This window comes from Bidens hawaiensis, unplaced genomic scaffold, assembly GCF_021521415.1.
Source record: "Bidens hawaiensis isolate Kalapana, Puna unplaced genomic scaffold, B.hawaiensis_p1.1 tig00006386_1, whole genome shotgun sequence".
NCBI classification, from domain to species: domain Eukaryota; kingdom Viridiplantae; phylum Streptophyta; class Magnoliopsida; order Asterales; family Asteraceae; genus Bidens; species Bidens hawaiensis.
This window is the reverse complement of record NW_027491428.1, coordinates 791776-815480: the sequence shown is the minus strand read 5'-3', so window position 1 is coordinate 815480 and position 23705 is coordinate 791776. Positions and strand designations below refer to the sequence as shown.

The window sequence follows — 23705 nt, the reverse complement described above, 5'->3', positions numbered from 1 at the left end:
TTGAATAATAGCATTTAAACACAATAATCTCAAAAACATTTGGAATGTTATTACACTTATGCTGCATAAATCGAGTCCGGTGACAATGATATCATCTGCAAAAGACTCGAATTAGAAAACGTTTCTTCTAGCCCTGCAGGCCCCCTTTTACTACCGACATGATCAGCGCTCTCTTTTGTTACATGTACCAACTCTCGCGCTACATCATGCATCCCCAACCGTCCATCATCACCGCCAAACAAGCAGCACCGGGTGGCAACATCCGCCACAATGCCCATCTGCTCTTTTCTATACAGTGGTTGTTCGTGGTAGTACAACATTGGGTCCACCACTTCCTCCACCTTCCCGTTTCTAATCTTCCTTGACGCCACAGTGGCGAGGTCAGCCGACTTTCGGCCTGCTAAAATCTCCAAAAGCATCACACCAAGAGCGTACACGTCGTTTTTGTTTGAAAATGGGGCGTTGGAATTGGAACCGGAACCAGAACTGCATGTGTCTGAACCATGGTCCAATAACTCGAACCCGACTAGCTTTACCGACATGTCATGGTCTAACAAAACGCACCCGGATTGTAGACCATGGTGGAACACGGGTGGGAAGATCTCGGTTTGTAGGTATGCGAGTACACTTGATATTTGAGCAGTAATTTTTAATCTGTTATGCCATTCGAGACCGATTTTACCATCGATTCTAGCTTGGCATAAATGTTGTTCGAGCGTACCGTTTCCCGGGTGCTCGAATACCACAAGTGGGGTGTAACCCGAGTCGATTGAGCAGCCGAGGATACGGGCCATGTTTGTGTGGGAAACTTCTGATAGAACCTTGATACGCGACAAAACATGAATGAGGTCAGTTTCAGTTGTGCAATGTACTTTGTGGATGGCTACCTCGATCCCGTCTGTAAGGGTGCCCGTGTAGATAGTGCCCCCGGGCCCGATGTTGACGAGTTTTTGATCATCGGAGAATCCTTTTGTGGCTTGTTCTAGTTCCGTGTGAGTAAATAAATTAGTTCTGCATGCTTTCTTTAGTGAAGCACTGTTTTGGCTTCGAGTTTGATCGTGATCGGCGGTTCCTGGCTTGGACTGGCGTTTTAATAAGCAGAAGAACGCAATTAATGTTACGAGCGAGAGGGCTAATGTGAGAATTCCTGTATGTTAAAAGGTAGCCACATTAAGTTCATCAGTAATTCGGTATTCATATAGAATATTCTAGGGATGTTTACGGTACAGTTTAGCTGGCTTTGATAGAATTTTCAAAAAACCATTCATATACGAGGTACGTACCCGCAATAAGCATCTGTTTACCTCTACCGTGTCGCTTAGCATAACACGTCTTGCCATACACGACCGATCCGTCCCTAACACAATCTATATAAGTATGAAAACTTGCATTAAACTATATAATAATCAACTTTGGAAACTAAAATTCGCAAAAAGAACTAAGAAAACGACTCACATTTCAAGCAACCGGTCCCCTTAGCGAACCCATCGCCTATGAACCCATCAACACATTCGCACCTCATACCAAAAATCACCGAACTCGTGTTAACAATTCGAGCATTTGAATCACAAACGTCTTTGATCAACGAACTGGGAACCGCCCATTCTAACTTAACACCATGCTTCATATCACTCTTGTCCAAACTCGAGCCTGAGCCTGAGCCTGAGCCAACCCAGGAAGAGAAACCCTTGCATCCGAACTCCTCGAAAACCGTGAAACTATCACCCACCCGCCAAACACCACCACGATCTTTAGACAACGAGTAACAACACCCGCTATCTGCAAAGGTGGTGGCGGTAGTGGTGGTGTTAGCGTCCCGACAACCACCACAATCACTCCGACACAACGACGAATCCCCACACCCATACAAACCAACCACATTATCCTTTGATATACCAAAATAATCATTCGCCCGAAACCTAAACAACCTAAGATCATAATACCTTTGACACAACGACGAATAACGAGCACTCTCATTACCGAAAGCCACTAACAAACCGCCACCATCCGGGAAAAAATGAAGAACTTGATACTTATATAATCCAATACTAACAAACAATGAAGTTGAATTAACACAAGAGAGCCAAAAAGCATCCGAAAGCAAATCCCCACAACCCGAACCGTTGTCTAGGCGAAACGGGTACGGTATAGAGTCAATGCTTCCGCATTTTTCGGGCGGGCAACTGCGGCTACCGCCACTCGCAGCTGGTGGCACCACCAGCAATAAGAAAACAATGATGATGATCATATTGTTAATACTATTGAAGAATGTCAAGATTCTAGTATATGCATATAAATATATAAATGTTGTATATGAATATATGTTGACATATTATATAATAATATTATGTTGGAAGGTGAGATGGAGAAATATGGTCTGTAAAACGGTGTACCGGGTTGCATTGTGTGATGGGTTTTCATCGCCATGTGAGCTTGAGGACACATTTATTCATGACTCGAGTATTTAGTTATTGGATTTGAAGCCTTAATTTTCGAGATTTGGGTTACTTTTTAGGATTTTTATCTATTATTTAACTTATCATATGATTCAAAAGACGTGTGAATTAGCCTTTTTTATGGAATGTACTATTTGTTAACAAAATAGATTTTGGTATACAAAATCGTGTTAAAATCGAATATAGACTATTCTCGATCCTTTTTTGGTAATTAGGACATGTTATTGGAAAACTTACAGAAATACATTAATAATCGATTGTGGTGGCGGGTGACCTTCAAAAAAGTTAAAAGACAGAAAACTAGTGGAAGCTAGATTCAAACTTTGGTTTGATAGCTTACGAGGGATGAATTGTAATAATATTTTCATTTACAATGGGCAGAATATAAATACGATGAAAAACTAATTAAAAGCCTGATATAACACAGATGTACAATTTGAATAGAGGATTTCATCAATCATTCCATATATAATAGTGATCATTCCCTGTGTGAGATGTTGAGACATAATTTAAAAATGATTTGAATTAAGTAAATTGGAAATAAATAATCCCAACTTTTGTGAATTGGCCGATAATAATCCCAAATTTAAAAATCACTACCAGCGGTCTCAATTTTCAAGTATTTTTGTCTCAATAGTCCTTCGTTAAAAAACACTTAACACCGCTATGTTTTTTCCCAAGTTTCAAATCGATGTTATAGGGCTTTTGATTGAAAGAAAGATATGACTCGGCTGATGTAAAACTTATCTCGAAACGGTGATTCAAATGACTTGATTTTTGTTAATTGGAAATTCAGACATCCGAATTGACACATTGTTTCGTCGCTTGGATGAGATAAGTTTTACATCGGTTGAATCGTATCGTTCTTCCGATCAAAAGCTCTAAAATATTTGTTTGAAACTTAGGTAAAAAACATAACGGTGTTAAGTGCTTTTTAATGGAGGACCACTGAGACAAAAATAGTTGAAAGTTGGGACCGCTGATACTGATTTTCGAAGTTGGAATTATTATCGGTCAATACACAAAAGTTTGGATTATTTATTTCCAATTTGCCTTTGAATTATAGGCAGTATCCTTTGGGGATGTGCTCGGTAGTACCGATCCCGAATTTCCCGATCGAACTAGTCTCATGATAGGAAAAGATGGGTCGGTGATTAGTCATTAAAGTATCATCGACATAGACAAGAATATAGATGGGAGATGGACCGGAGGTGCAAATAAAAAGAGAAGAATCGAAGATAGTGGGATGGAAATGTTAAGAGTCAAGCCAGGCTTTGAGCTCGTCATTCTATACCCGTGAGGCTTACAGAAGGCCATAAATAGCTTTGTTTAATTTGCAAACATGTGGAGGATAGGTCGGATGATGAACCCGGGGGTTGGGCCATATGGACATTGGACATCCTCTGGAAAGGAGCCAAAAACACTGTTGTTGTCAAGTTGACGAAGGCTCTAGTTGGAGACATAGAGTAGCGGGTTTAACAACGAGACTAAAAGGTTTCGGCATAATCAATATTCCTAGTCATTTATGAAAACCCTTGGCAACGACTCGTGCCTTAAGTCGATCAATTTGACCATCGGGTTTGTATTTGGTTCGGAATACCCGTTGAAACCCAATAAGATTCGAGCCTGAGTCAGGTGGAACGAGAGACCAGGTGGGCTTCGAGTTCTTCAAAAGATGGGTGTTTTAGAGCTTGAATTATGATGGTTGGGCCATTTATTGGGCTGTGGAGTTGGGGCAGTAGCTTGTGTCATGTGCCAAAGTTTAATTATTTATTCTCTCCTGTCACATTACATAAATACTACTTATGGTTTGATCCGGAAAAAGAAAACATACCCTATTTACCAAAAGAGGTAAACGCACTTTACAACAAACTCTGCACATTGTACAACAGCTGATGCACTTTGTACAACAAGAAAATACTTTTAACATCATCATCTATGACAAAAGCCTGCATCACTTACAAAAAGAAATACCCCCTCTTTTCCATGTCAAATTCATGTTTCACTTTGTCAGAATTAAAAAAAAAAAACACGAATAAATAAAAAAGTAAAAAAAAAAGTTAAATAAAAAAGTCAAAAGCTAAAAGTCAACTCCCGCCGGCGGCTGTGGTTGTGGCCGCCAAATTATTCGACAGCCACAGAAACATGTCACCGACATCCGAACCAACAAGCTCATCCAACCCATCGAATGCATCGAAATTGTTATCATCATCGGTCTCAATTTCGTCGATTTTTTCTGTCGCCGGAGGTATGCCGGCTGCCGGTGAAATTGGCGGTGACGGTGTGGGTTTGCTTCCGTTGTTATCGTCACCGGAAGTGGTGGCGGTTTTGTTGCGGGTGCTTCCGGCTAATGAGTTAACTTGAGTCGGCATCGGGTGGGTGTGTTCGCCCGTGTAGGTGATTATTAACATACCCGGGTCGGATCTGTTACGCTCCACTTGTTTTCGGGCCAAACAATCCTTTAATATGCTACACCTATAATATCCCCTATTAAAAACGAATATATGTTAGGATCAAATACAAACAAATTTGACCATGATAAATGAGTTAAATTATAATTCCACTATATTTTTTTAACTAGAGTAATTATTATTATTTATTACAGTATAACAATGTGATATAGCATAATAATTATTAGTGTGGTTATTTATACATTTTTCATGTTAAAATATAATTATATAGGTCAGCCTAAACAATATATAAATTAAACTTGCAGATATATTTTAAAAGATATAAATAAAAGGTTGCAAAAATACTTTAAAAAATGGGGAGAATGAGAATATAAACCTTGGGTATGGGGATCCTTTGATAGGCTTTTGACCATATTTTCTCCATGACCACAAATCAGGAGATGATCCATCAGCTGGCACTTGGCAAACCTTTTTAATCTGATTCTTCCTATAAAATATTTTTACAAAAATACAATCATTAAACATAAAAACATTATAATCAAAGCATTTATTTCTACAATTTCTAAAGATTATGGAAAAATAATGAATCAAGAATTCAATATACTAAAAAAAGCTTATTTTACTGCATGTGGGTAGTTTCACACAATATATATTGTTCATTAACATACTCTCCAAAAAGCAAAGAAAAAAGTATGTAAAATTATAAATATCACAAAAAGTATATAAATGTTGCTTGAAAAACAATTTGCTTCAAGGGTTTTTTATAATTATAGAAATGAATAAAGACCCACAAATGTTTTGTAAAGAAACTAAAGAAAAATAGCTAAAAAAAGCAATATATTTTTTTTCCTTTTACCTTTTCTTGATCTTTGCTTTACTCTGTGCATGAGCAGTTGTACATCTAGAGATGCCCAAAGATTGCTGCTTTACCTCAAACTTATTATCTTGTTTCTGGCGGTTGTATGGTGGATCTTGATGTCCACTTAGCAAAGAAAAAGGTGATATTTGAAAACTTTGTGGTGGTGGTGGTGTTTCTTGATTTTGAAAGTCAAGGTTATTAATATTGTAGTTGTAAAGATTATTCATGAATGGATCTGGGAAAAAACCATTAAAATTTTGTGCATAAAGCGTTGACTTTTGTGGAGTATAATCATCTAGGTGCCCAGTTGTGGTGGTGGCGGCGGTGGTGACGGTGGTGGAGGTGGCGGAGCAACAGCCTCTGACCACCGCATGAAGGTCCCAATCAGCATCCATGTGAAAAGGAGAGGAAGATGAAGACAAAGGAAGGCGCTGACTTTTTGTAGTGAGAGAAGAAAGGATGTGTGAGATGATAATAAGAATATGATATAGAAAGTTGTTACATTTATTTTTGGATTTTAGTATAAATATAGAAAGTAGAATAAAATGAAAATCAAAGCGTGTATTTGTGAGAGAGAGGCAGCTGGCCTTCACAAGAATTAGGGTTTGGGATTTCTTTTGCTTTATCCTTTTACACAAATAATATTTAAGTCCAAAGGTTTTAACTATTGCTACAAATCAATACTATACCTTTTGGTTCTTTCATATTGACACTTTAAGTTTACAAAACGTAATACCTGTGCTTAGAGTGTAATACCCGTGCTTAAACTCTAAGCATGGAAATTATGTTTTTGTGTTGGTAAGAATGTAAACCGAAATGTGTAATATCTTTTGTAGATGTCAACTAATTCGGCCCATAATAAGTTGCCGATTGTAATTTTCTCACATCCAGTCACACAACTTAATACCAAATTATGTTTTTTTTAATTGTCAGTAGATACGACGGATGTTATTCATTATTAGTCTAGCTTGAGAGTTGGATCAAAGCAATATCCAAAAGCCAACGATAAAGAAGTTGCGAGGATGATTATAAATAATCATTGCAAAGTTTATCTAGATGTCTTAGTTAATATATGTGCTAAAAACTTATGCACGCTCCTATTATCTGTTTATAATACTCTATTTGAACCATTTTGTAGTGGCGACTCAATAACCTATCAAAAATCAAGGCTTTAAAACCTACTAAACTTGAAGGGCTCTTATATTTAAAAAAAATATTTATTGATAAGTAATTAGTTGTAAAGCTTGGGTTTGGAGAAATCTTGCTTTTAAATAGTTCTATTATTTTCTAAAGTTTAAATAGTTTCTTTTTATATTACTTTCTTCCATAATCAAATTAAAGATGGCCGAGCACTTAGGGCGGATTCGGTATGGCATCATATAACTCGATGATGCAAGTTTCCTTCCAACTTTGCCTTCTCTTGTAGTGATACGTGGAACTACCACTTATGGTTGGGGCGAGATAACAAACAATCAAGTTAGCATAAGCTATCTTTCAGGTTATGATTTGGTGTATATGGAAAGAAAGGAATGACAAGATCTTTAACAAGAATAACGCAAGCCCAACTCAAATCATGAAGAACATAAAGATTCGAAGCTTTCTTTGGGTGGTATATATTGAGATTGAAAAAAACTTGGAGTTGATTGGAACAATTGGTGATATTTTTATGTTTTAAATTTGTAGTTATAATCTTCTGTTTTCGTTCTCGCCATTTGGTAGTTCGTTTTGTTGTGAATATAATACCGCCATTCCTATTTTTTTTACACAATATGAGATGACAAATTTAACTGGTTTGTTACTAAATTTGACTGCCATATTTTTTTATACAAAAAAATGCACAAGACTAATATTTGATTTGGCATCCTAAAATAGACTGCTTATAGTAACCCCTGCCATTTTAGAAATATACCAATAAATTTAGTCCGTTTATAGAACAGTAAACAAGGGCAAAGAAGAAAATTTTGCTCCACACAAAAACAACTACAAATACTAAAGCATCTTGTAAATAAATGCAACTACCCATAAATACTTGAATTAATAACATCTTATATACTCCACAATAGTTTTAGTTGTATTCATAAACAAATAAACGCGAAACGGCACAAGAGCACATAGTTGATGTAAAACTCGTGTTAAAACTCAAAAAGCAAAACTTCAAACACCAAAATGCAATAATACAAGATCAACATCACAATGAATGTAATTTCATTTATTTATTATTTTTTAGGGCCTGTATTTTTGTCTTTGTACAGTTAGAGAGAGATTGACTTTTGAAAATGTCAAAGGGTTACTTATTAGTTATTTTTAAAAAGTCAAAATGGCCCCTTACACTTTGACAATCTCACTCCTTTGTCGCATTCTGATTCGTGACGACGTGTATTCTAGTAGTTTTATAATATTGTCACTTGCCGACAAAATAAAATAAAAACATGAATAAAGCTTTTTAAATTAAGACAAAATGGGCACCTCGTCTTAGCAGCCGTACGCTAAATGGTTACTATAAACGCGTGACGGTCCGATGTGGGATCTTTTTAATTTTTAAATTATCCTTACATTCTCCGCTCATTGGAAATATACTAATACTAGATTTTATCTCCCGTATTATGGGGTTGTTACATTATTCGTTTTTAATATTTATATATGTATATTTGGATTTTAATTTTATTTATTGTAAGAAAGTTAATAATTAATATACTTGAGGTTTGATGATAAAATGGTTTCACAAATAAATGATATGTTATAATCCGGTTTAAAAGCTATCTGTGTTTAATGATACCCATTACCCGTTTATTTTCTTTATTATAAAATTGTTTTTAATTATAAATAATATTTTTTTTAAAATAAAATAGGATATTAATTTTTAGTATATTCTTATTTTATAAGATTTACATATCAAATATTTGATGAGATTATTTTTTAATATAATGAGATTTTATAACCCGTTTAAGAGCTATCTGGGTTTGGTGAGACATTTACCCGTGAATTCAGGTCAAATGCGTGAGAAGCCTTCATTTACAAATAAAGTAATCTGATGGCTTGAGAGAATGGTTGTTTTACATTTTTTTTTTTAATATTTATTTTTTGGATTTTAATTTTCTTTATTGTAAGAAAGTTAATAATATACTTAGGGTTTGACGATAAAAGGGTTTCATAAATAAATGATATGTTATAACTCGTTTAAAAGCTATCTGGATTTGGTGACCCATAACCCGCTTATGTTTTTTACTATAAAATTTTTTATTAATTATAAATAATATCTTTTTTTTAAATTGGATATTAAATTTTAGTATATTCCTATTTTGTAGGATTTTCATATCAAATAATTGGTAAGATTAATTTTTAATTTAATGAGATGATATAACCCGTTTAAGAGCTATCTGGTTTTGGTAAGACCCATACCCATGAATTTGGGTTAAATCAATGAGAGGCCTCCATTTAAAAATCAAGAAATCTGGTGGCTTCCATAAAAGGGGGGAGCGACCACATCGCGACACATAGGATTTTTGGGTTTTCGTTTATATATATTATAGATAAGGAATATTGGATTTTAACGATCTTAATTTTAATTCATTGGTCAGCGTTAAAATCAACATCATAAATATATCACGACAGTCTCAACTTCAAACCTGTTTTTCTTCACCAAGCTTTTTACTAACTCCGTTAGTTTGTTAAAGATATATATGGCTGGTTATATAGAAAAAACAATGACTTGGACTGCTTATGTGTCAAAAGCATTATATATCAATACACACACACACACACACACCACCACCACCAACGCCCATACCATCTCCACCCACCTTGACCACCACTGCCCCCACCCAGTTCCAAACTTTCGGAGTAAGAGAGATATACATTTGTCTTTAATAAATTGTCTGCTCACCTCGCAATAGGAGTCTCCGCGATGGTTTATGAAACCCTAACTGGAAACATGGACTTATTACACAGAACCACTAGAGCCAACGCACTGCTGCTTGACGCTGCCCGCTTCGTCGTTAGATTCCTCTGCTTTGATTTCGGATTTGATTGGAACGAATTTGAGATTTCAAGTTCTAATTCTTCCTTATGGCCGCCCATATCGACTTTATCGAGAATCAATTCGATTTGTTTGAACTGAACCTTTACTAACGCCGATTAAACATCGACGTTGTTCTGGATACCGATGTAAAGGCCTGGTGATGCTTGCGCGCGTACACGTAGAGGTGGCCTTCAAGAGCGACCTTCTTCTATTTCGTTAATAGCTCTCGAACTTGATCTCTGTCCATTTATTGAAGTGTGATTGGTGATATGGGGATTTAGGGATTTAGGGTTTATGACAAGGTTTTAGATGTTGGAGAAGAAGATTAGTTGGTCTGACCTCTCTGGCCCAAATTTCTCTCCCCCCCCCTCTCTTGAAGTTTGGAGGTGGATGGTGGTGGTGGCGGCGGCTGCCATAGTGAAGGAGGCAAGGAGATGTGACATATTACACATTAACGGTGACAACACATTAGACGTGATTTGTCGCTGCTATTAGTATTAATGGCAGCACCTGAGGTCTTTAGCGACGTCGCTATTGCTCGTAATCTTTGTAGTGTATTTGTACGTGTTACATCCCTAAACCACAAGTTGTTAATATTAAATAAGGGAAATATTTAATGAGTTTTTTATTTTATGGGATTAATAATGGGCTAGAGCTTGCTAATGGGCTTAAGGAGGGTTGTAAGTATAAATACTCATCCTTAAACCTTAAATAGCCATTTCACCACAAATTACACCATCATACACACACTTAAGCTTATCTTTCCCAAATTCGAAATTTCGGTTTAACCTCGAATTCAAGAACGAAACTCATATTCATATAGATATACTTAAATCATCAAGAAAACAAGAAAGAAGCAAGGTTGAAAAACTCCAAGTTTGGATCTCGTTCGAGTTCGTTAAAGGTACGTTTTGAACATTTCAAAAATTTCAGGCCAATTTTGAAAAAATAAAAAAGATCAAGGACTAAAAATGAAAAATCCTATTTCTGGACCCACCGCGCTACGTGATGGACTAGAAAAAAGCTCGCAATGGGAGTCACACACAACCCAACGCACGGGCGGTGTCGCTATGCGATGGACCTAATTCAGGACCGTCGCGATACCCTACGTGGTCACCACGGTCGTGTGACACGTGCCCAACCACGTGTCAACACATGGCACCACGTAACAAGCCATGTGGCAGATTTAGGGTTGATGACACAACCCTAGTGGGCGGCGTCGCGATTTGCGACGGCCAAACCCTTCCATCCATCGTGATACGCGATGGATGAAAATAATCAATTGCAGTTTATTAACCCATAGCTCTATGCGTGGAGTGTTCTATTTTCCATCGAAATATGCGACCAGACCCAAAATTTGGCCATTAAATAGGGTGATCGGGCTCTGCATTTTAGCATCCCAAAACATCTTCCGAATCACCTAGTTAGTCTTGGGTTTCATGTCACAATTCTAACAATCCGACGTGTTCGTTTTTCGAAGTACGTGCAAAGTGGTAGGAGTTCTAACATTGTTCTCTCTTAATACCCGATGACTAGTAAGAGTGTTATATGCTCAAAGCTTAGGCATTTCACCAAAGTACCCGCATAAGGTAGGGGTTCTGCATAAGTATTTTTATATTGATTTAGACCCTAGTCGGGGGGGGGGGGGTTATACCCATACCTTGATCAAACATAATTTAAGCATATCTTTTCATTAGCCAAGGTTATAGTCACAATAATGTTTCTTTTTAGATTTAGTCTTTCTTCTCTCTCTCTAAAACTCTCCTCCCTGTACTTTCAACGTAAACCTGCAACACGCCATCGTTGGAGCCGCCGGGAACCAGGTAAGTGTTCTCCCCTACTCTTCTATCTTCATCACAGGTTCTCCTTAAACCACCAACATGCCACCATTGACCGGGAGCTCGGTTTTCCAGCCACCGTTGGTCAACCCTCTGGCTTCAAACTACAGGGATCTCGGTTTTCTGGCCACTGAAAGCTGCTGACTTCCGGCAAACTGAGGAGTTTTCCGACTGACCGTCTCTGGCCACCAACATACCACTGTTTCCGGCCTCGGTAACACACATTGCACTTTTGTTTTAAACCAATTACGGTGTAACCTAAGGAGTTTCCGGCCGACCGTTTCCGGTCACCAACATTCCACCGTTTCCGGCCTCGATAACACACATTGCACTTTTGTTGTAAACCAATTACTGTGTAACCTAAATACTTGTTAAAATTGAAGCTTAGAATAGGATTTTGTTGCTAAAGTTTTAATAAAATCTACCATTTAGATTAACAACAACTCTAAATAGTATCTATTAAAACATACTCTTTATTGCCACTTAGGGGGTCGTTTGTGTTTTTGGGTGTGTCGTTTGACGTGTGACCTACATTTTTTTGTGGCTATTGCTTGGCATTGTGTGATTAGCGAAAACCATAGACCATAGAAGCCATGATTATTACTTGAGACCATGTCCGGAAAGGAGGGGTGTAGGTAAGGAAAAAGGTAGGGGACACACACTGCGTTTGGTTTCCTGGAATGTAGGAACGCTAAGTGGTAAGTTGTTGGAGTTGGTAGATGTGCTTAAAAGGTGTAGGGTTCAGATAGCATGCCTGCAGGAGACTAGATGGAAAGGGCATAAAGGGGCCGAGTGTAATGGATACAAATTGTTGTACTCGGGGTCTGATGGGGCTAGGAAAGGTGTAGGGTTCTTAGTGGCTAAGGAACTACACAATAGTGTTGTGGAGGTGATAAGGCATAATGATAGGATTATGGTGTTAAGACTAGTCCTAGGTGTGGAAGTAGTGACAGTAGTTTGCGCTTACGCACCACATGTTGGACTAGGAGAACGGGAAAAAATAGATTTTTGGGATTGCTTAGACGCGGTGGTAAGGACCATACCTAGGGATGAGAGGATGTGCATAGGAGGTGATTTTAATGGTCATATAGGTAAGGATAGCGATGGCTTCCAAGCCATCCACGGGGGTTTTGGGTTTGGTGATAGGAATGAATCTGGCACAGATCTCCTGGACTTTGCAGTGGCCCATGACCTAGGTATTTTAAACTCGTTCTTTAAGAAAAGAGAATCACATTTGATTACCTTTAGCAGCGGGGGACGAAACACACAGATCGACTACATATTGACGAGGCAAGGAGACCGACGTTGGTGGAGGGATTGTAAGGTGATTCCAGGAGGGACAGTTGTGGCTCAACATCGATTACTGGTAGCAGATATAGACTTTAGAAATAAGTTGATTGAGCGAGAGAGAAAAGGTACACCTAGGATTCGATGGGGAAATCTAAAGGACGACAACCTGTCACTATTTAAGGATAAGCTTATATCGATGACCTCGGTTAGAGCAGAAGAGGACTCATGCCAGATGTGGGAAGAATTGGAGACAAAGATTACCCAAGTAGTGAAGGACACTCTCGGGGTTACAACTGGAAAGACAGGGAGGCATAAGGAGACGTGGTGGTGGAATGAGGTCGTTCAAGAAAAGATTCGGGACAAACATGGAAGTTTTAGGGAGTTTATGAGGTGCACGAATGAGGAAGAGCGAGTGGGATTGAAGGAGTTATACAAAAAGGCTAAAAGGGAGGCAAAGAAGGCAGTGTCGGAGGCAAAGAACACTGCCTATAAACAGATATATGAACATTTAGAAACACTAGAGGGGGAACATGATATGTTCAAGATTGCCAAAGCAAGGGAGCATAGAAGGAAAGACCTAGGGGCTATGAAGTTTATAAAGAGTGAGGATGGGCAGGTACTAGTTAAAGAGCAGGACATCAGATTAAGATGGAAAAACTATTTCCAGAACCTTTTTAACGGTGAGAGGGCCTATCAAGAAGAAAACGACAACACACGCCTACGAAGACAACAACAGAATAATTGCTTCTGCCGACGTATTACGCAGGAAGAGGTGAGGAATGCACTAAGGAGGATGGGAAACACTAAGGCAGTTGGCCCAGACAACATACCTATCGAAGCGTAGAAGTGCCTAGGGGAGGAAGGATTTTTGTGGTTAACTACTTTATTCAATAGGATCTTCAAGTCCGGTAAGATGCCAGATCAATGGAGGAGCAGCGTTGTAGTACCTATTTATAAGAACAAAGGAGACACCCAATGTTGTGGGAACTATAGAGGCATCAAGCTACTAAGCCGTACTATGAAGTTATGGGAAAGAGTTACAGAGACTAGAATTAGACGGGAAACCCAGGTTACGGTGAACCAATTTGGTTTCATGCCAGGGTGATCTACTACAAAGGCAATACACCTCCTAAGAAGACTCATGGAAAAGGATAGGGAGAAGAAGCGTGATCTACATATGGTGTTCATAGACCTAGAAAAGGCGTACGACAATGTGCCACGTCGACTGCTTTGGGATAGCCTTGAGGCCAGATGAGTCCCATGGAAATATATAGAGATGATTATGGATATGTATGCCAACACTACAACAAGTATGCATGCGCCCTTGAGGGATACCGACTTATTCCCGGTGGAGGTAGGCCTTCATCAGGGCTCAGCACTCAGCCCATTCCTTTTCGCAATAATCTTGGACGAGTTGTCAAAGTCAATTCAGGAGACGGTCCGTTGGTGCTGATGTTCGCAGACGATATTGTCTTACTGGCTGAGAGAAAACAAGATCTGAACATGAGGCTAGAGGAGTGGCGAGCAGCTTTAGAAAATAAAGGTCTAAGGATTAGTCGCTCAAAGACCGAGTACCTCCATTGTAACTTTGGCGGGAGAAACAACGATGAGGAGATCCAGATCACCATCGAAGACCAAGTGGTTCCGCAGGTAACGAAGTTCAAATATCTAGGATAGTTTGTCCAGAGTGACGGGGAAATAGATAGTGACGTGGCCCACCGTGTCCAAGTTGGATGGAGTAAATGGAGGGCAGCTACAAGAGTTTTGTGCGACAAGAGATTCCCAAACTGGCTAAAGGGTAAATTTTATAGGGTCGCGGTTAGACCGGCAATGTTATATGGAACAGACTGCTGGGCCATCAAGAAGTCACATGCGCCTAAGCTAGAGGTACTGAAATGAGAATGCTAAGGTGGATGTGTGGCAACACACGATTGGACCGAATAAGAAATAATGTTGTCCGAGAGAGATTAGGGGTTGCTAACATTTCAGATAAGATAAGAGAAGGGAGATTGAGATGGTTTGGGCATGTGAAGAGAATAGAGAAGACGACTCCTGTCCGATCTGTAGAAACTATTAGTATAGAGGGGAGGAGGGATAGAGGACGTCCCAAATTAACTTGGGCTTAACTTGGGCCGAGAGGATTAGGCATGATTTGCTAGATTTGCACCTCTCCGAGGACATGGTTGAGGATAGGAATTTTTGGAGATGTAGGATTAAGGCTAAGGACTTTTAGGAGAAACGTAGAGTTTTTATTATAATTCTATCATAGGAGGTGTTTCTTTACCTTATTTCGAGTGAAAAGAGATATATTACTATAATACCCTTTCCTCAAATTAGTATTTATAGCACATATTTAGTATTCATTACTAATATCACTTTTATTATTGATCTATTTCAATATTTAGTACAACTATTATTACTATAACACATTTAGTATTCATTACTAATATCACTATTATTACTATAACACATATCTAGTATTGATCTTTCATTATAATATTATCACTATTATTACTAATAGCACTACTACTACTATTATTGGTCTATTCATTACTATTATCACTATTATTACTATAACACATATTTAGTATTCACAACTAATATCTCTATTATTATTGATCCCATGCATATGGTTTTCGAGCCGAGGGTCTCTCTGAAAGCAACCTCTCTATCTTTTGGGATGGAGGTACGGTTTGCCTACATCCCACCCTCCCCAGACCCTGCTAACAGCTTTGCTATTGGTGGGATTTATATTGGGTATGGTTGTTGGTTGTTGTTGTTGTTGTATAATTAAGAAACATAAATATGTACATACAAAGGGTGTAGTGAAATTAACGTTTCTTCTTAAAAAGAAACCTAGCATGTACGTTTCTTTGTAAAGAAGCAATGCAACACTTAAATGATAAATAAACAAAGGGGACTAAGGGCCCAAATGTTTTATACAAATAAATGATTTATCAAGGTAAAGGTTATGCAAAACATGCTAAAAATCTGAAGCTATATCTTTTACTCTAGATATTTATACAATGTTATTATTGTACTATAGGACCGAGGTAACTCAAAGCATAAATTAGTGATAGTGCTGATCAAAACAAAGGTGAATACGCTCATATCTATAAAATTCTTTAATTGAGTCAATTACCCCGAAACCAAAGTTTACATGGGATAATATATCCCTAAAATGTCTCCTGAAATTCATGTTATTTATACATGTGTCTGGATCCTTACTGTCACAGCCCCCAACCCTTATACCCTGGGAGGGGAGCCGTGAACATCGAGTGGTGGTATCGGTGTTTATTAAAATATTTGCAGGGAATATTTCATCAGGATCGTAGTTAGGAAAAATAATCAGAGATAAAAACACAATGATTCTTATTTCATAACTGGGATTAAAACACATTTTTATACAAACATAAGTTTTATAAGGATAAACCCTAATTTACAAAACACATTTCTTTATTGTGGTGATAAGCCACTTAGTTAAGCTGGAAGCCCGCATACATCATTCCTTTGTCTCTAACAAGTCACCTGAAACATGTTTAAAAATATTTGATCAGCAACAAATATTGGTGAGTACTTATAAATGACACATTTTTGTAGTTACATCATTAAGATGTTTTTACATCTGCCTGCTTACAAATTACCAAAAGGTACTGATCACTCGACCGTATCTGTGACTGTGACCATATTACTTGCTGGCTAACACTTGTCCAATAAGTAACGTGTAATAGCCCAGTAGGCAAGCCTTATATACAAAACCCCACAATAACAATAGTAACCATCCCGTAAGTCTACAGACACTTAATCACTGTAATGTAATTAAAATTCTTTGAAAATATATTTGAAAACATTTAGACTATCTGTCATGAGTTTTATACGTTTAAAAATCATCATGACAGTATTGGAAAACTAGTTGTCTCATGCAAATGTGAGTTGTACAAACACTTGAATGTCTCACCTTGAAAGTTAACAATTAAGAAGCCTCCTGATATTAAGCACCTAGGTTAAGCACAATATAGTATATTTAAGTTAGTACAAACCCCATAATCATAACAATAATCATCATACTAGAAACTTTACACAATAGCACAATGTTTTAACTTGTTCAGGCAGAGCCTTTGGATTCGCGTATAAAAGTTTTTTTTTTCAGTCAGAGAGGGTATCGTTAAGACTACTTGGGTATTATACCAATACTTTAATATGTGAGAAATAGATCGAGAGACGTGAAAAGTGTGTGAAAAAAGAAGTCTGGATCTCCATCCTATTTATAGTTGAAAATTTGTTAGTTCACGTAGCGCGAACCAACATAATCAATCACTTCCTGTAGCGCGAAGAAAGATTAAGGTTGTCGAGTCAGCGCTAGCTAGGCCACGTGGCAGGTAATGTGCCACTCTTGTATGACTATCATGTCGCGTAGTGTGAAGGGTTCTTCGCGTTGCGCAAAGGACAAAAGATTTTCCGGGTAACTTATAATGCTTCGCATAGCGCGAAGAAACTAGTTTTCAAAAACATTAAGGCGGCTCTCAAGCGGTGATGCGAGCGTGTGAAGTGCAAAGTGCGCCGTCAAAGTGTCACATTGCGCCCATCGCACTTTTCCCCTTCGCATCCTCCGCTAGGACCATTAGGTGTGATTTGTCATATAAGAATACTATCATATAAGCTCTTTTTCTTATTAGGAGCTTACAAGTTTTACAATTTAGCGATGCGGACAAGAACTCACATTCTTATTTATATTAAGGTTGAAGCATTCCATATTCTTTCCTCCACCAATGTGGGATGGAATTCACTTGTTTTTATTTCTTCACTTTTCCTTTTATAATTTTATGGTTTGTTATAGTATCCCCTCCTTATTTTAAATATCATCCTCAGATCTATTGGAATAGGTGTGGACACTTCTGTTTCATTTATGATTCCAATTCCCAAGTTTATTCTGGTCCACGTTTTGATTCCCACTTCACTTTGACCAGAACTATTCTTTTATGCTTGAGATTCTTGATCTTTCTATCTTCAATTTGTAAAGGTTTCTCAATGAATTTCAACTTTCCATTTACCTTTATATCTTGAAGGGGTACTTTTAATGATTCATCAGCTAAGCATTTCCTTAAGTTTCTTACATGAAATACATCATGCATACATGTAATTTCTTATGGTAATTCTAGCTGATTGGCTACTGGTCCAATTCGTTTAATAATTTGGAATGGTCCTACAAACCTTGGACTCAACTTTCCTATCTTACCGAATCGGATTACTCCTTTCCATGGAGATACTTTTAGTAGCACTTTATCTCCACCTTGAAATTCTAATGGTTGGCGTTGATGATCCGCATAACTCTTCTAACGATCTCGTGCAGTCTTTATTTTTTTACTTGACTTGATTTATCTTGTCAGTAGTTTCTTGTATAATTTCAGGACTTGATAATTGTTTTCATCCTATTTCTGCCCAACACAATGTAGTTCTGCACTTTCGTCCATAAAGTACTTCAAATGGGGCAGCATTAATACTTGTATGATAACTGTTATTATAGGAAAATTCTTTTAGGGGTAAATGGTCATCTCAATTTCCACCAAAATCTATCACAGATACCCTTAGCATATCTTCCAATGTTTTTACAGTCCTTTCGCTTTGACCGTTAGTCTGTGGATGGTCTGTTGTGCTCAAGTTTAACCTTGTTCCCATAGCTAATTGAAAACTTTTCCAAAAATGAGAAGTAAAACGTCTATCCCAATAAGATACAATGGATAATGGAACTCCATGTAACGAGATAACTTTGTCTACAAACAATTTAGCTAATTGTTCCATTTTAAAAGTTTCCTTCATTGATATAAAATGAGCTGATTTTGTTAATCTACAATCACCCAGATTGTGTCATTACCTCTTCTTGTTGTAGGTAATTTAGTAACAAAATCCATTGCTACTAATTCCCATTTTCATTCTGGGATTTATAAATGTTGAAGTAATCCTGATGGCTTTTGATGTTCAGTTTAACTTGCAAACAAGTTAAGTAGTTTGAGACATAATTAGTTATGTCCTTTTTCATTCCTTTCCACCAATAGGTTTTCTTCAAATCTTGGTACATTTTAACTTTTCCAGGATGCATCGTATATTTGGATTTATGAGTTTCTTAGAGAATCCTTTCTCTTAGATTTCCTATAATTGCTACCCAGATTCTATTTCCCATTCAGAGAATCTCATCATTTCCTTTGACCAGTTGATCAATGGTACCATTTCTTTTCTCATCAGCAATGCTATTTCCTTCCATTGCTTGTTTCTGAGCATTTTTCACTTCGTCAATTAGATTGATTTGAAGTTCTAACCTTAGAGCTCGTACTCTTTTAGGTTTCTCATGCTCTTTTCTGATTAATGCATCGACTACTACGTTAGCCTTGCTTTCACGATATTGGATTTCACAATCATAGTCGCTAAGAATTTTCATCCAGTGTCTTTGCCTCATGTTGAGCTCCTTCTACCCAAAAATATATGTTTTAACTTTTATGATATGTGAATACAGAAAACTTACTACCATACAAATAATATCTCTAGATCTTTATGGCAAAAATTATTGCTCCAAATTCTAAATCATGTGTTATGTAATTCTCTTCATGCTTCTTCAGTTGTCTGGAGGCGTAAGAAATAACCTTTCCACGTTGCATTACTACACATCCCAATCCTGATTTGGAAGCATCACAACAAACTGTGAAATTTTCAGTTCTTTTAGGTAGTGCAATGTAACATCTCGGATTTTTCAAACCCGTATTCGTGGAAGATAAACCCGACCCGGAAATATTTTAGATATTGATTATTAATGAAAATCAAATATTTATAAGTTCCTAAGTTTCATAAGTTCATTTTAAGCCCTCCATGTTTTATATATTGTTTTATTCTTAACTATCACCTAACAAGTTCAATTATTGATCAAAACATAAACTTAGAGGATTAAATCTGTCAAAAATGAAAGTTGGTACCCTTGCACCCGCGGCGCTGCATGATAGGGAAGCTCCTTGGTCGCGTAGCGCTATGGAGGATCTGCACATGTTCGTTTTGTCTTTGATCATTTCCTAGTTCGTTTTTGGCCTGAAATTGCTTATTTTAGGACATTATCGAGTGAATTAAGCCCCAAGAAAAACTAATATAACTAAAATACATGTCCATATATATATATATAACCCCTTGATCAAGAACGAAATCTACAACTTATTTCATTGATTTAGTCATTAAATACATATTCGGTTTCCTAAACGAGTAAAGTAACCTTAATTAGTTCGTTTTAGTGTATTTATATAAACAAATCATCTAATATTTGCCATAAACTTTACCCTAACCCTAAGAGAGAGTTCTCAGCCATCCTACCTTCTGCTCATCCCCAAATCCTTCGGTGTTTGCTTATTTGTTGAAGATACAAGTTCATTAGTTTGACTTTGCTTATAATTGGACCTCTGACTTTTCGTTGTGGTTGATTCTTTCACTTACTGAGTAAGTTGTAAACTTAAAAATCGTTCATATATATTTCCTAGTCAATAACCTTCAATCAATTTCGATGGTTGAAGGGTGTTGACTGGTCAATTCATTTAAAACTCGTTAAAGAGCAAATCAGTCAACTAGTTTGACTTTACGTTTTCTCATACTTCTGGTCGGATTCAACGTTCGGTCCAGAAGACTTTTATTCTCGTAACAAAATTTTAAGGCTACTGACCAAACCCGACTTCTGTCTCGTTGTTCGGATTCTGGTCAATACCAGCTCGCTTAAATCTTAAATATAATATAACTAAAGTTCTAAACGTCCGTTTGGATTGATTCCAGCAGCCACGAGTTCATTTTTACTTGTATTATCATATATCAAGGATTCAGATTCTGATTGTTTGTAACATTTAACGTGTAGTGGACGACTCGCTTATTCGTTAGCTCGTTTAATCGCATTTATTATCGCTTGTCATTAATCTAAGGTGAGTATGATCATTCCCCTTTTTATCTACTGTTTTCTAATGTTTTGGGGACATATGCGTACCTATCATATTTTTCTATCATATATATATATACCCAAACTCGCAAACATAATCATTGTGTGTATATCAATTAAATGCTATTTGCTAATTGCTATTTTCTTATTTGTATATTCTATAATTTTCGGAGAGGTCCACCGTATTCCCTTGTTTAGGATGCTCATTAGTATGATCATACGACCATCTTAGAAACCGGAGTCCGATTCGCTTGGCGAAGGTAAACCGACAATTTTAGTCATCGTAATCAATGTCTGATTCGCTTGGCAACGATTCATTGGCACACTAGCAAGACTTTGGTTGTGTATATGGTTTGTTAAACTTTGATTGATTATTACCACATAGGTTGGTTTGCGTATTTAACATTTATCATTTTTCATTTATCTATCATATTTATTATTGTTGTGTGAAAATCTGGTGATAATCTAGCTCAACATGTGTTGTTGACAAACTCTTTTATTTTCTACGCATATGCAGGTTGCTTTGTATTGAAGATTGAACTTGGACACATAGACAAGACCTTAGGATTTAACAAAGAAAATCATCACTTAAGTTTGTTTGGAAATCATATTTATCTATTGGGAATATTTTGTTATATTTGAATATTGTGTATATTCTTTGAAATAAAATAATTAATTAGATATTGTCATTTATATTCATGATAGTATCTTTGAGCTCTGAGCAATCGGATCACGCCTCGTCATTTCCGCCTTAGGTTAGGGTGTGTGATGTGCTTGAAGTAGTTTAATATTTATTAACTAAAAATAAACACGAAGTATTACTTTAGACTCTCTAAAACTCCACAAAACTACTAACCGACAAGTGAACCGATCGACTCTAGTAAAGCTATGTAAGTCCGGATATCGAACCCACGAGACTCTCCAAATTACGTTTATTAGCTAATTAGACTCGACTACAAAACACGACTTATTAATTATATTTGTTTGGGGGGTTTTTATTTAAAATACTAATTTAATACTATAATTAAAAACTAATTAAGAAAACAAGTAATTTAAACGAAAGCAAAGTTTGTTATGAAAATAAGATGGTAATAAGAAAACTACCTAGGCTAGAATCCCCTAAATTTCAGTAATGAATTGACTCGGGAAAATATTTAGTTATGGACTGGAATCGTAAATTAGACACTTTAAAAGAAAACCCGAACAGGACCCCTGACCCTTTTCAAGAGACAACTATGGATTTCTATCAAGTTTTAACGCACACCAGTTTTAAAAATCAAGTTCCTTACGGTCACCCAATTATTTATAATTTAGTTCCTTTATAATGAAATCCTACCTTACAGTGCGGAAATCAAAGGAAATTTACTATATTTAATTGATTTCATAAACAATAATAAATAATCAACCCTAGACGACTCCTTACGAAGAACTAAATCTAGCAAGATTAAATAGTAAAGACTTATCAATAACCTAGCACTTTACAGATTTAGGTTAGCCGTACACTTAGGTTTATTTGACAATATTATTCCTATGACCTTATCATGACATTAATCATAAAATAATCAAAAACACGAAGTAATTGACCTAATAGCAATCCTTTCATATGACAAACAATAATCAAGGAAAACTATTGAATAAAACTTATCAAACAATCCTAAGCATTCATACGCATCAATCAAATATAAATAAATCTTTTACTAAACCATAAACCATAACGATAATAATCCCAAAGTCAAATCAAAATATCAAAGTAAGTTCATCTTAACCTAGGCAGTTAATGCAATTTAGCCTAGCATCTTAGATTTAAACAAAACAAGCAAATAAGAATTCATGGCACAAAATAAACGAAAATGAAAGAAACAAAAGATAAAACCCGTGTTCTTCATCTTCAACCAATACGCGCAACAGCGGCTGATTTTTCGACTCCAAAGCTGCCAAAATCTGCTCTCGAACTCCATGGAACTCACCAAAATCGTCTGGAACTTCAGGGTATGTTTAAGGGTGAGTTTAGGGGTCTTTATATATGCAACATGTGTCCAAAAATACATTAAGACGGTTAACTCATGGAACATTCTGGAGATTGGCTGACATTAAGGCCGCCACGCCGCGCGACGGGCCTGACCACCCCGGTCGCGCGGCGCCCCAGCAGGTGTGGGGGGGGGGGGGGCGCCTGGCCTAGCCGGTCCGATTCTCTTCTGGTTCAGTCAGTTCGTTTCCTGATCCTTCGGTTCTCCGGTTCGGCTTGTTTTTGCTCGTTTATCGCCCTCTTTTCTCCGGAATTCAAACCCGAAACCTAAAATATAAAAATATGTTAGCAGTATACAAATCTTACACAAAACCGAATAAAACTAATAAAATATTAAATAAAATGTACACGGGATTAACATATATTAAACGTTATATCAAATATCCCCACACTTATTCTTTTTTCGTCCCTGAAAAAGTCTCATTGCGACGGGATCAGAATCGGAGAAATACAGTCTTAAAAACATATAGGTTATCTTAAAATTTAGAACAACACAAAAACTGCGATCACCGATATTGTTGTCCACTTACACCCATGCCTTTGTCTTTACCGGGACAAGTAAGATCCAACTATTATTATTATTATTATTATTATTATTATTATGTGTATAATCTAGTTGAACCCACAGTCAAGACCCGCTTTATTTTAGATTTTACCGGATTAAACCAACCCAACTTGACTTAAACCTCATAATAGCAGATTAAAACATTGTTGCACATTTATCATGAACAGCTAAGATGATCAAGGATATTGTTTATCCACCTAAATTTAAACATCAAAGTATCCCAAGAAGCCATTAGATACGATTAAGGTTCAATTATTCAACTAACTAGCTAGTGTTCCCCACTACATG

At 37.0% G+C, this 23705-nt stretch overlaps 2 protein-coding genes across 2 annotated transcripts; both read right to left on the bottom strand.

Annotated features, from left to right (window-relative positions):
- Positions 1-56: 56 nt before the first annotated feature.
- On the bottom strand, positions 57-2250 carry LOC143632217 (probably inactive receptor-like protein kinase At2g46850). Its single transcript, XM_077100787.1, has 3 exons — positions 1456-2250; positions 1284-1367; positions 57-1147 (listed from the first exon to the last, which is right to left on the bottom strand). Exons 1-3 carry the CDS (start codon positions 2246-2248, stop codon positions 57-59), a joined length of 1968 nt encoding a protein of 655 aa, XP_076956902.1. The 5' UTR covers positions 2249-2250.
- A 2257-nt stretch (positions 2251-4507) lies between these two features.
- On the bottom strand, positions 4508-6121 carry LOC143632216 (WRKY transcription factor 22-like). Its single transcript, XM_077100786.1, has 3 exons — positions 5724-6121; positions 5244-5354; positions 4508-4943 (listed from the first exon to the last, which is right to left on the bottom strand). Exons 1-3 carry the CDS (start codon positions 6119-6121, stop codon positions 4544-4546), a joined length of 909 nt encoding a protein of 302 aa, XP_076956901.1. The 3' UTR covers positions 4508-4543.
- Between the last annotated feature and the right edge of the window lie 17584 nt (positions 6122-23705).